We start from the raw sequence: 12669 nt of genomic DNA, 5'->3' as shown, positions 1-12669 counted from the left end.
TAGGGCTTTACATCACAGTGGTAGACCATCACCTTGATCTTCTCGGGTAATGTATCACCCTCGAAGGCCAAGATGAAGGCACTGGTGGCAACCTGATTATCCCTCAAACCCCGGTGGACATGCCAAACAAAATGAACACTTTGCTGCTCTAAATTGGCATGCAGCTCATCGGCAGACTGCGGAAGAAGTTCCCTGTGAAATATGATACCCTGGACAATATTTAAGCTCACATGGGGCATGATGGTTACAGAAATATCCCCCAGCTTGTCACAACCAAGTTACACCCGTGACTGGGCAGAGGCTGCTGTTTTGATCAAGACTGACCCAAATCTCATTTTGGACAAGCCCTCCACCTCTACAAACTTGTCCTCTATATGCTCAACAAAAAACTGAGGCTATGTCGTCATGAAAGATTCCCCATCAGCTCTCTAACGTACAAGACACCGGGGCGAATAAGAGCCACTGCCATCCTTAGCCTGACGTTCCTCCCATGGTGTGGCCAGGCAGGGGAACGATTTGGAGCCGTACTTCTGTGCATTGAATTGAGCTCGTGAATGCTTTGAAACTGCTGGTGTTTGACCACCAGGAAGAGATGATGTATTACACTTCATCGCGTGCCATCCCCCCTTATGCCACCCACTCTGTCCAGGAGCCCTCTCCACGGGCGCCACCCAGCTGCAGCAAAGGCCACCTAGCAGGATGGTCATTGCCGGGAGTCCCAATGATCCAGGGTTACAAGATCTACTCCTCGGTATATGTGTGGAGTTAATGGCACAGATATCCGCAGAGTGATCCCTGTGTGGTCATGGGGCTAAAACCAACAGGGTACATGTAGCCCCACCACAATGAACTGGCTACCGTGCTGGATATCAGCTGCAAGCAAGCAAACAAGTCCATTATCATCGTCAGCATAGAAAACGATACTGCAAAGTGGATGGAAAAATATCCACCCTGGATGGTGACCTCACCCAACAGTTGGAGTACGAGCAGAAGTGCAGATCCACATCGACAAAGGATGCGATAGGTCTCAGCGCGTGATGCACATGATGCACCATGTAAGGCGCCCTTCCCTAATTGCCTCACTCTTTGGGAAAATTTTGAAAAATGGAGGTCAAATTCTACAGGGGACCATCACATAAAGGCCAAAATGTGTGAGACTCCTTTTAGTTGCCTCTTATGACACGGCAGGAATACCTCAGGACTATTCTAACCCCCGGACCCGCAGGAGGTGCTGACAGTATGGTAGATTCCCTGTGCAAAGCATGAAGAGAAGACTGCCACACAGTCACCGTCCCTTTTGTTGCTCACAGTTTGTCCGAAAAACCGGGGTACACTAATCCATGTGCCAAGCCCCCAACAATTCACAGCACAGCCAACCGAAGGTCCTGTTCCAGTACCATATCTCCAAAGTCGGTATCCTCATAGCCAACTTGGCCAACCAATCAGCATGTTTTTTCCCTGGGATCAGTTTGTAACCTGGTTCCAGACAAAGATGTTCAACCATCCAGCTTGATGGAGGTCAGAAAGGAGATCCTGGATAGGTTCCAGACAAAGATGTTCAACCATCCAGCTTGATGGAGGTCAGAAAGGAGATCCTGGATATTCACAACCAAAGGGTGTCGAGGGTAGCACTGGTTGATAGCCTGGAGACTATTTAGGTAGTCACTGCCAGTTAAGAACATCTCACTGGTGCAAGAACCAATGCGACAAAGCTCGAGCAATGGTCACCAATTCTGCAGTGAATAAACTGCATATGTTTGGAATGGAGTGTAGTTCAAGGCACCTTGCATGTGTGTAGGCAAAACCGGTTCCTCTAGTGACCACAGAGCCATCAATGTATACCACTTCCAGACCCAGATATGGATCAAGGATGGCCAGGAACAGGTGGCGGAAAAACATGGGGTCAACAGAGTCTTCTGGTCCAAAGGATATGTCAAGACAGGTCCAAGGACAAGGTACACACCATGGGGGCATACGCAATTGCTCCCTGACAAGAGGCAACTGTGGGGCAAGCTGGAGTTTACAGTAGAGACACTGTACACGAACTGCCTTCGCAACCCCGGTCTGCTGTGGGAGGTGGATCTCCCTAATAAGTAGTTCAAATGCTCGGGGCGGGGGGCAGTGAATGTATACTGTATAGGTGAAGAGCAGCAGCAGTTCATGATGTGTAGTGGAGGGACCCCAGCTACCATGTGTAAGCTGTTCGCAGGGTTAGTACAAAAGGATGCAGCATCCCCAATGCTGAAGGCAATACCGAGCCATATGCCAGATCCTCATAATCAAGATGGGACAGGATTGGAGCTTTGTTACAATGCAAAACTGTAGAGTGGTATGCGTACCAGCTGGTGCTACTGAGGCAGTGAACAGTATTATGGTGCGACCATCACATATGCTTAAGTTGGCAAAGATTTGAAAGCCGCATCAACTGGGCATTGAAGACTAGTCCCAAAAAGCGATAGATTCTATCACAATGAATAACTGGTTCTATTAGTGGACGGACAGTATGATGGTCACAGAAGTGCATGGAACATGTCTTGGCAGCTGGAAACAAAGCCATGGCTGAGAGCAAAGGACTGCGTCTTTCGTATGGCACCCTGCAGTTGGTGTTTAGCAACAACCACTGTGGAGGAGCAATAAAAATAGACAGCATGGAGAGAGGGTTACACTGCAGATTTCACAGCTGCAGCTAGATCATTAACAGCCCCTACAGAAAGGAACATACTCAATACATAGCCCTGTGGACCCCATTCTCTTGCGTTCTCTGTGGAAAGCACCAACTTGAACCCAGAATGTATGGTTTGACAATAAGTTCTGGGCAAGAATCAGAAGTGGGTCATAGAGACCCCATTTTTGCAGGGTAATGAGGACATGAGGATGACATATGGTGTCACAAGCAATAAGCTGTTGACTATGGGCAAAAGCTGACCGGATAGCAGATTCTAGGTAGACCAAATTGTCAGCAGCATAGCAGCCTTGGCGAAAACCTCTCAAGGTGTTCAACAAAGAATAATGGTTTTGTGGAGTCCCTGTTAGTTCTACATCAAAGTAAGTATTGTGGGGCATATTTCTCCCATTCCTGTTAGCCCTACATTCCTCCCGCAGCGTAGCCAGGTAAGAAAATATTATGGGGTCATACCGCTCTGTATAGCTGTAACGCTTTCCTTCAGATGAGACTACTGGGGCCATGCGACCAACAGCAGAAGTAAGTTTGATCCATTTCATTCGCAAGTCATCCGCCTTGGGCCACCCACGCCAAACACGAGTACTCCCCACAGACACGACCCAGCCAAAGCAACTGTTACCTTGTCAGGTAAGGGGACGTCCATTAACTACTTGAGCTGTTTTCTTTAAAATTTGGACCCCCTTTCCCTCTTAGTGAGATGTGGTGAGACCCCCACCTCACATGAATTTGCCCCGTAATTGGGTCAAAGGGCGTAAAAATGAAAGTTTATTTGTATACAAACATTGTTTAAAACACACTAATAAAATCGTGTTTTACTTATAAAAAGTATTAAACAGTGTTTCAAACACACAATTAAAACTACTGAGTAGTATTTGGATGGGCAGACAGATAGGACAGAAATATTTCACGAAAATGGTATTAACCATTTTGGCGGATCCCTAAGAATGACCTTTTATTGGTATATTACATACATTAAAAGTGTCTGAACATTTACTTACTTAGTAGACGAAAGACAACATTATTTGTACTTTCCTTTCAACTTTCAGATTATGAAGCTTTTCAATCTCTCGATTTATATGATCACTTAAGAGGATTCTTGTTGGTGAACTTTAGCTTAGCTTCCTTCCACAAACGATTAACTCCTTGCTCGCACATGCATCTCGTCTTCGGCATGCCGCCTAACATTAGCATTGTATAGAAGTTATGATATAAATTCATGTTGAATACAAAACATCGGCTTCATACGCGTTGCAGAATGTCATGACAGACATGCTGCGATTTCGACTGGTGCGGCAAAGAACTCCCCGAATGCAATCTGACACTAAATCTGGGAATTCCGGGCATGCACACCTGTAAAGCATTCGGTTCTGTTCAAAGAGGTCATGAAGACTGGTGGACACTTAAGTATTGTCTATTCTCGGGATTAATTACATAAAACAAAATCTTATCCGTTACAACATATTCTCTTACTTAAAAAGTTGATGTGACTTTTCATTGCCGCCATCCCCTTCACATGAGATTTTGTGATATTTTCCCGACCTCTCACACTCCATTCTGAGCTCACGTAACTAATGGTCGCCACCTTAAGTTCCCATGCCCCAGCCACAACAGGCACGTACTCCTTGCCATACGCCGGGTCATTGACGACGGGTGTCAATAGGAATGTTACGAAACGTGGGAACGTATTTCTGCTGTGCAATACGCCTCAATTAGAAAACTGTTCCGAAACGAAAGAGTACCAGAGCTCTGTGAACAAACAAAAACTAATCGAAGCCAGTAGGGGTGTAATGATGTGAAACGTTCAACGAACTCTGATATAAAATTCTATCTAAAAAACGGACGCGAAATTCTAAGAGGCTTTGGTATTACGTTACACCTATAAACAGATTAAAGTCATCTGTCCAGTCATCAGTGAACATACATGCACAGAAAAGGATGACAGAAGGCAGAAATACTAAATTCCGTTTTTCGAAATTGTTCCACAGAGGAAGGTCGTACTGCAGATGCGCTTTTCAGTAGTCGCAGTAACAAATGGTTCAAATGGCTCTGAGCACTACGGGACTCAACATCTGTGGTCATAAGTCCCCTAGAACTTAGAACTACTTAAACCTAACTAACCGAAGGACATCACACACATCCATGCCCGAGGCAGGATTCGAACCTGCGACCGTAGCGGTCGCACGGTTCCGGACTGAGCGCCTAGAACCGCTAGACCACCGCGGCCGGCTCGCAGTAACACATGGGTGTGGCATATCCAGTTAAGTGACTGCGGTATGGTAAATCAGCTAAACGCGCTCAACAGAAGGAAGGTAACTGCACCTTTAACGGGACACTTACGTATCGCTGACGCCAATCCGTTGTAGAATTTTATCAAAATGCATTTTATGGGTATTCCGAGATTCTGGAGACAATTTTTCTGCTCTCAAGGGAAAAAAACTTGGATTCTGTAAACAACGATGGTCTGAATCCTAGCTCGCTCTGTTCCCAAGAGCTAAATAGCAGATGATACTGGCACTCATGGTAAATGCCGTGTTCCTTTTTGAGTTCGACAGGCTTTCGATGTCGCCTAATGAACAAAATACGAGTTTACGGAATATGTGATCTGCTTTGTTACTGAATCGAAGAGTTCGTTGCAACAGAACATTCTTTGATGAGAAATCTTTTGCTTCGAGTATGCTAGAAGGCAGTGTTATGGGGCAATTACTGCTAAAAAATATATACAAATGGCTAACGCCGGAAGCACCCCGTGCAGGTATTCGAGGATGATGCTGTAGCATAAGGAGAAGTTGCAGCCTTAGAATATTGTAGCAAAATGCAGGAAGACTTGCCGAGGATCGATGCCGGCTGCACGAGTTGGCAGTTGACCCTCAACAGAATCAAACGCAAAGAGCTTATCACGTTGAATACCACAGCTGAACTGACAATTTTAATGATTAATGAAAACCTTTTCAACATTATTATTACAGATTTATTGTGTTACGAACGGTTTCGTTCTTAGGAAATCTTCAACGTGCCGAGATGTGCTCAAATCGTTAAATAAAGATCTGGCCGTCGCTTATGTTTAAGACCAAATCCGAAGACAATGATCACCAACCTTAAATATGGCGAACATGGCATGCTGCGATCACTAGACTGCCGAGTGTACGTATCATGTGCATCGTTCTGTATTTTACGACGACCAAGCCATTTATATCATGATTCTAGCACAACTCTACTATCTGAGGATGTACGAAGAACGAAACCGGTCGTGAAACAATGAATCTGTAATAATACAGCTAAGGTGGTTTTCATTAACCATTAAAACAAATGCAACATGCTGCACAGCGGTAAGATTACCTAACAATCACTGGAAACGACCATATCTACTGCATACCTGGGAGGATACGCACCGAGCGATTTTAAATTGAGCAACAACGTAAAACTATTAGTAAGAAAGACAGATGCCATCGATTTCTTGGAAGAATCCTCAGGTGTAGTTCACCCACGAAGGGTGTAGCTTACAAAACCCCGGTTCGACAGCGCTTCAGTATTGCTCGTCAGTTTGGCATCCTTACTAGGTGCGACTGACATACAAAACACAGAATACGTACAGCATCGTTTAGTAAGCATTACGAAGATGACCATCTAACTACAATGGCAGGCGCTATAAGGTAGTGGGCATGACTGAGCAGTTTACTGACAGAAGTGCTACAGCTTACATTCCTCGAAGAGTCAATACATTTCTTCCGTCAACACATACCTCGAGAAAAGACAACGAAGGTTAAGAGACATTCTCGCTCACATGGAGGAACACCAACTTTCGTTTTTTCCGCGCACTATTCGTGATAGGAACAGGAAAAGTGAAAGTGACAATGATACATGAAGTACCCTCCACCGTACACGTCAGGTTGCTTATGGAACATGTAGAGGAAATACTTTTCTATCTAATATGGTGCACAGGAAGGAAAAGCTTGCTATTCTGTGAAAAGGTCGAAATTAAGTTTTACAAGTAATGTAAAAAGTTTCGGCATTCTGGAAGCACTGATTTAGCTTATCAGATATGGCAGTTAGTGCAAAGCCATACCAGAATAACAAAATGAATAACGCACACCGATTTCAGAAAAACCACAGGAAATGCAAATTAGGATAGTTGAATCAAATAATATGTCACTCATTATAAGAACATTTCTGATCTACAACCAAGAACTTAGTTCGGTATTCATTCCATTCACTTACAGTCCCTTACAACATTTAGTGGACCTAAAGTGGAATGACAAAACCAACTACAGGAAAAGCAGATACCACACTGACACTGGAAGAATCCTGAGGATATTTAAATCATCTATGAAAGAAGTGGCTTACAACACCTGTTCAACAATTCTTGAATATTGCTGATCAGTCTGCGACCCTTACGGAGATGGATTAACAGATGAGACAGAGATACAATGAAGGTCAGCACATTCAGTCTCGTGTTTCTTTAGTAAGCACAAACACATTATAGTGATGCTCAACAAACTCCAGTGATAAACACTACAAGAGACATGCTGTGGAGAAGTTCACTAATGAAATTCTTACAGCATATGTTCCAGAAAGTGTCAGGCAATATATTGATCCCTCCCACTCAGGAAAAAGGAATCAGTAGAGTTCATACAGAGTCTTTGTGAGAGACATTCCCACCACACATTCACAAATGGAACAGCAGAAGGAATGCAGTGACACGTGAGGGGGAGGGAGGGAATGAAGAGGAAGAAGAAACTGAAGTTAGTTAATTTATAATGAAAGCTTAATAACAGCAAAACATTTCTGGAAAACAGAAAATATCAATGTGAAACAGCTGGCTGCACACCTATGTTCCCTCTCCAAAAGTAAAGCAGAATTATGAAGTTAGTCTAGACAGAGGGAGTTCAAAAATGTACTGAACTCACATTCCGGAGGACTGGCGTTTATTCCCCATCCAACCATCCTGACTTGGGTTCCTGTGGTTTCCCAAGATGCTAAGGTGAATGCTGCAATGATTCCCCTGATAGTGGTACCAGAAATATCATTAGCCACATCCCATAAGGTGCCTTCTGAGTATAGTTGTACATCACAGTAGTAATATAGTAATGGGTGGTCTTGCCAAGACCTCTACACAAAATGAAGATTTTTAGTTTAGAAATACAAACGTTTTTCCTTCATACAATGCAACAATATATAAATTTGGCTATTTACACTAACCAGTTTATTACTTGGCCAACTTATGACACAGCGACACTTCTGACAATCTTTCACATAGTATAAAGACAAAGCTATAACCCATATCCCTTAATGATTCACTACTTTTGAGAAAGTACTGTAAAACATAACATTTACTGAGCATCTCCACCACTGAAATCTATAGAAACTGTCTTAGACATCAGAAGAGAACCTTCACCACATTCAGGCCAATGTGGTGCCACCTTCCATGTATAATGTACTGGACTCGCACTTGGGAGGGATTCCCATGGTTTTCCAAGTTGCTAAGGTGAATGTTGGAATGATTCATTTGATTAGGGCATGCCAACTTCCTGCCCTATCCTCACCCAATCCTATCATACTTTGTTAATGTTTCATAATGTCTATATTATTCCTGTAATGTATCTGACATGTCCAATATTGTTATAGTAAATATAAAATTTTAATTTAATAATCGCTCAAGCATTCTTACTTGGTTCAGTCACAGAAGAAATGCCTTATACCAACATGATCAAAGGAACAATACCTACTTGCCAACTTAAGTTATACTTAAATCAGGAGACTGGAACACAGTATCTGCCACTGTTTACTGAGAATCATTATAGTGAAATATAGTGGATGAATAAGGTATTACAAATGATGAGGTAACAATACGTACTCCCTTCCACTTATTACAAAACGGAAGTTATGTTATCCAAAAGGGGAGGAGATCATGCAGTGAAATAACACAAAGTTCAGTTCACTATCTACTCTGGCAAAGCACCTGCCTTGTCTTTTCAGGATGATTTCAAACAGCCATCTTTGATATACTATAACATACCCTGTGAATAACAAAGCAAACCATCTGCATATTACCACACTGGTACTTTACATTGACAGTCTTTTCAAGTAAACAGAACACTGTGACACATGGAGAAGAGAAAGAGAGATAGAGAGCGCTACTTAATAACAAAAGCTAAAGAACAGATTAATATATATATATATATATATATATATATATACATATATATATATATATATATATATATATATATATATATATCAATGTGAAACAGCCGTTGCACTGTTGCACAGCTAAGTTCCCTCCCCAACAGTAAAGCAGAATTATGAAGTTAGCCTAGATAGAGGGAATTCAAAAATGTATTTACAGAAAACCATGAGAATATAGCGGGTTACATCACGCAGGTCAATAATCTGCTTGCTGTGGTGAGTCAGACAGGGGGTTAAGAGTTGCTTCTATGTGTCAATTCATTCATTGTTTCCAGAGCAGGAAACAGGTGATTGGAAGTAACACCAACTATGATATCTGGAAATTGAAGTCTTTACAACAGCAGTTGTCAATTTTGAACATAAAACCCCGAGTGCAATATTTTATCTGCTCTGTGAATCACTGCACTGCACATATGACCTATGAAACTCTGCAAGTATGTGAATATGTGACACTTCATTATTGTGTTATGTACTTTCCAAATAGTTGTTCAATACTCACTGATAAAATCAGCGAAAATGAAGTCCTCCACTACCAACTTATCAAACCTAAGAACAGTATCTGCTTAAGTACACTGTAAAATGGACAGTACTTCAGAACTAATACTGTAACTTCAATAACAACTCTCCGGCTCTACAAATCACACCAGAACATTCAGGGCCAATTATGCCCCCTTTCCCTGATAAGCTCTGGCAAATTTGTGGTTCCAATGTATTTGGTGCTACTGGTATTTAAAATATTATCAGTCCACAGCACTTAGTGTATCAGGTAGGTTGTCATTATTACGCGACCCCAGTCACGTACAACAACATAGTCAACAGTGGCTAAGTACACATTTCACACTGCTGCCTTAAAGTTTTTCCTGTACAAATGTCAATGCTCACATCCTACAACAATAATCTGGCAAGCTGCTTCAATAAATTAATGTTTTGTGAGTTCTTTACTGTAGTGGTGGCAATAAACTATATGGAGAAACATGATACTACATAAGTGCTTCCAAAATTAAATTACTGGGGCTGAAACAACCGGCAGCACCAATGAGAACAGACTACCTCAACAAATTTAGGTCCTTCGCAATTTACTTTCATAATTTTTTATTCATAAATTTATATAAATTATTTTTCATGTATAACAAACTTACATTTGGAACACCAGTACTAAATACTGAGGAAAACTGCTTTACAAACAAGCATTCCCAACTAACTGCTAACCCCACAGAGAACAATGTAAAGTATTTCAAGTGTAGTCATCAAGAGAATGCTTCATTGCTATTTATTTACACGTCAGTATGAGTGGTTTCAGATAGTTGTACAATAATTTGTATAAATCATAAGTCTACTAAAATCAAAAGTAAATCTTAACTTCAGTGAGGAATACATGTTTCATTTCCAATACAGCCCCTTCATGTTACACCATGTCCAGTGATTAGGCAGCTAACAGCCTACCATGGTACGAATATGTAATATTGGGGATTACTAGCTGTTACACGCAAGGGAGCCATATGACCTATGAAGCTCTGCAAGTATTTTCTTCTTTAACCTCTAGCATCATAATGAGTAGATATATATGACACGAGTACCTTTGAGTCCAGTGGACAAATCATTACACCTCCACTGCTATTAATAATACTACCGAAAGCAAACGTGCTGCAAAATTTCACAATGATTAAGCTGGAGGAATAATACATGCGCAATCCTCAAAGTCTATTTCAATTGTACTCGAGAAGCTAACTACGAGTGGAAAATCAGGACTGAAGTGCAACAATACGACGACGGTAGCTATGAAACTGGACCAACAATACAACACAGTTGTTCATAAACGTCGTCTACTATAGCAGTTGTGAGACTCAAAGTTTGTCTCTCCCACAGTTACTCTAAGTCTTTTTCCACAAATTATTTAAAAAAAAAAATAAAAATAAAAAAACCTCTGAAAAGATTGCACATACAGTGATTGGGCAGGCAAGTGATGATCGAACAAAACTGATATCGATTTAAATCATACGTCAAAATAAGATATGCTACTTACGGCTAAACCAACGCACACAGGGAAAAATCGGAATTCATTAACAAACAAACTATACAGTAACACGAATATAGCTCTCTACAGCTTTCTTTCTGTAATAAATTAATGGTAACAAAGGATTACAGATACACGTTTTTTTTTTTTTTTTTTTGCTACACTATCACACCCTATGATCAGAACACAACAATGGAAGTTCACTAACAATAACGAATAAACAAAAATGACAACTTTATACTGCATGAAAGCTGGGGAACTGAAATCGGTATAGCGATCTCTAAATTTACTTAATATTGAGCCAATGTTCAAATAAATTCTATTTATCGTATTAAATAATTATTTTCTAGCCTTTTACGTGTCTCTATGAGCGTGCGGTGTATTAAAATCTCTTGCTTCTACGGAATTGTGGCACAACAGGCTGCAATGCACAGACGGTAAAAAACGAAAATGAAAAAAAAGGACGAAACGTAATTGTAAAGATAAATATTTTCGTCTACTAACCTGAAGATGTAGCGGCACCTTTTTCACCGGCGTACTCATGGCTATCTAGTTTCTTTCTAACGGCAGTAGAGCTAGTAGCAGCAAAAAGTGAGATCCACTTAAGTGTCCAGAAGAGAATACAGCAATGCCGGTATACGCAGCCTAGTAGCTACACAGCAGTCAATACGCAATCCCGACCACTACATGCACACAGCACACCCCACCTACCCAGCAGACGACTGCGCAGTGCGAACGCCGCTACGTCCAAAGATAATGGTAACGCCGCAGCAGTCTCAAATAATATCAGAGACATACATGTGCGACCACCGAGGCTACAATCTATGGAGTTGCTTCAACAGCGAAAACATTCAGCCCGAGACTTACGCATTCCGCCATATGCTTGTGACCAGAATATTGCGAGTAGCGTGTGGGTATTGTCGTGTGAAAACGGTTATTCGTTTTACCCGCAGATGCTTTAACAGAAGTGAAAGGTCTGCTGTTACTTTCTACAGGTAAATACTGCAACCGCAATAATACTTTTGGTTGAAATACGAACTATTCGTTTCGATGGTTATGCTCACTTGTTTACAATATGCAAGTTCACAGATGAGAGTCAAGGAACAGCTTGTTGATCATGGGGTTGCCACGAAACAAAGTAAAATACAGCAAAATGTGATCAGAGCTTTTCCATGCAGCCCAGTTTGATCAACTTCAACGTCATTTGTTCGCATCAGAGCCTTGTTATTCTTTCATCACTTCTCTCATACATACAGAAAGCAAGCTGCTCCAAATTTTTCATAAATGATTGAATATTTCAGTGTATGATACCTATTTAATTGATAGAATTTGATGTTAAACTTGTTTCCATTTGCTGCAGGCAACAGGTGTCACAACAGGCGTCTATACATCATATATTATACTAAATGTTGATGTTTGAGATAATCCAGTGAGTGGATATTGTCACTAGGCAACAATTTTTCATTTAAAATTTTCAGTGTATTATTTTGTGCATAAATGATTATTCTACTCTGTGATAATTGATATATTGGAATAGTATCCTATAGTTTGGGAACTACTGTTTCGGAAAGTAATAATAATTTACGTGCATCGAAAACTTTGACATGTAGAGCTAATTAAATACATCTTTTTGTTTTCTGGTGTTGACAAAAGAAGTTCTCGTCTGTCCAGATGCACCACCTCATGACACTGTTGTTCATTTGAAGAGCAAATTGTACACTGTGTGTGAAGTAAACAGGAAGAACATAAAGCTTCATCACAGCCAAACTGTCCCCTTAAGCATCGAAAT

General features: G+C 41.2%; 1 protein-coding gene across 3 annotated transcripts in view; it reads right to left on the bottom strand.

The window, feature by feature from the left end:
- LOC126249007 (dihydropyrimidinase-like) overlaps positions 1 to 11615 on the bottom strand; it is a 224264-nt gene extending 212649 nt beyond the window's left edge. For all 3 annotated transcript variants that reach the window (XM_049950595.1, XM_049950598.1, XM_049950596.1), the window contains exon 1: positions 11385 to 11615. In XM_049950595.1, coding sequence (XP_049806552.1) covers positions 11385 to 11423 — 39 coding nt within the window. In that variant the 5' untranslated portion in view covers positions 11424 to 11615. The remainder of the gene's footprint in view (positions 1 to 11384) is intronic.
- Positions 11616 to 12669: the final 1054 nt, after the last annotated feature.

Source organism: Schistocerca nitens, chromosome 3 (genome assembly GCF_023898315.1).
Source record: "Schistocerca nitens isolate TAMUIC-IGC-003100 chromosome 3, iqSchNite1.1, whole genome shotgun sequence".
NCBI classification, from domain to species: domain Eukaryota; kingdom Metazoa; phylum Arthropoda; class Insecta; order Orthoptera; family Acrididae; genus Schistocerca; species Schistocerca nitens.
The sequence above is the reverse complement of the archived record's forward strand: the minus strand, read 5'-3'. Positions and strand labels throughout refer to the sequence as shown.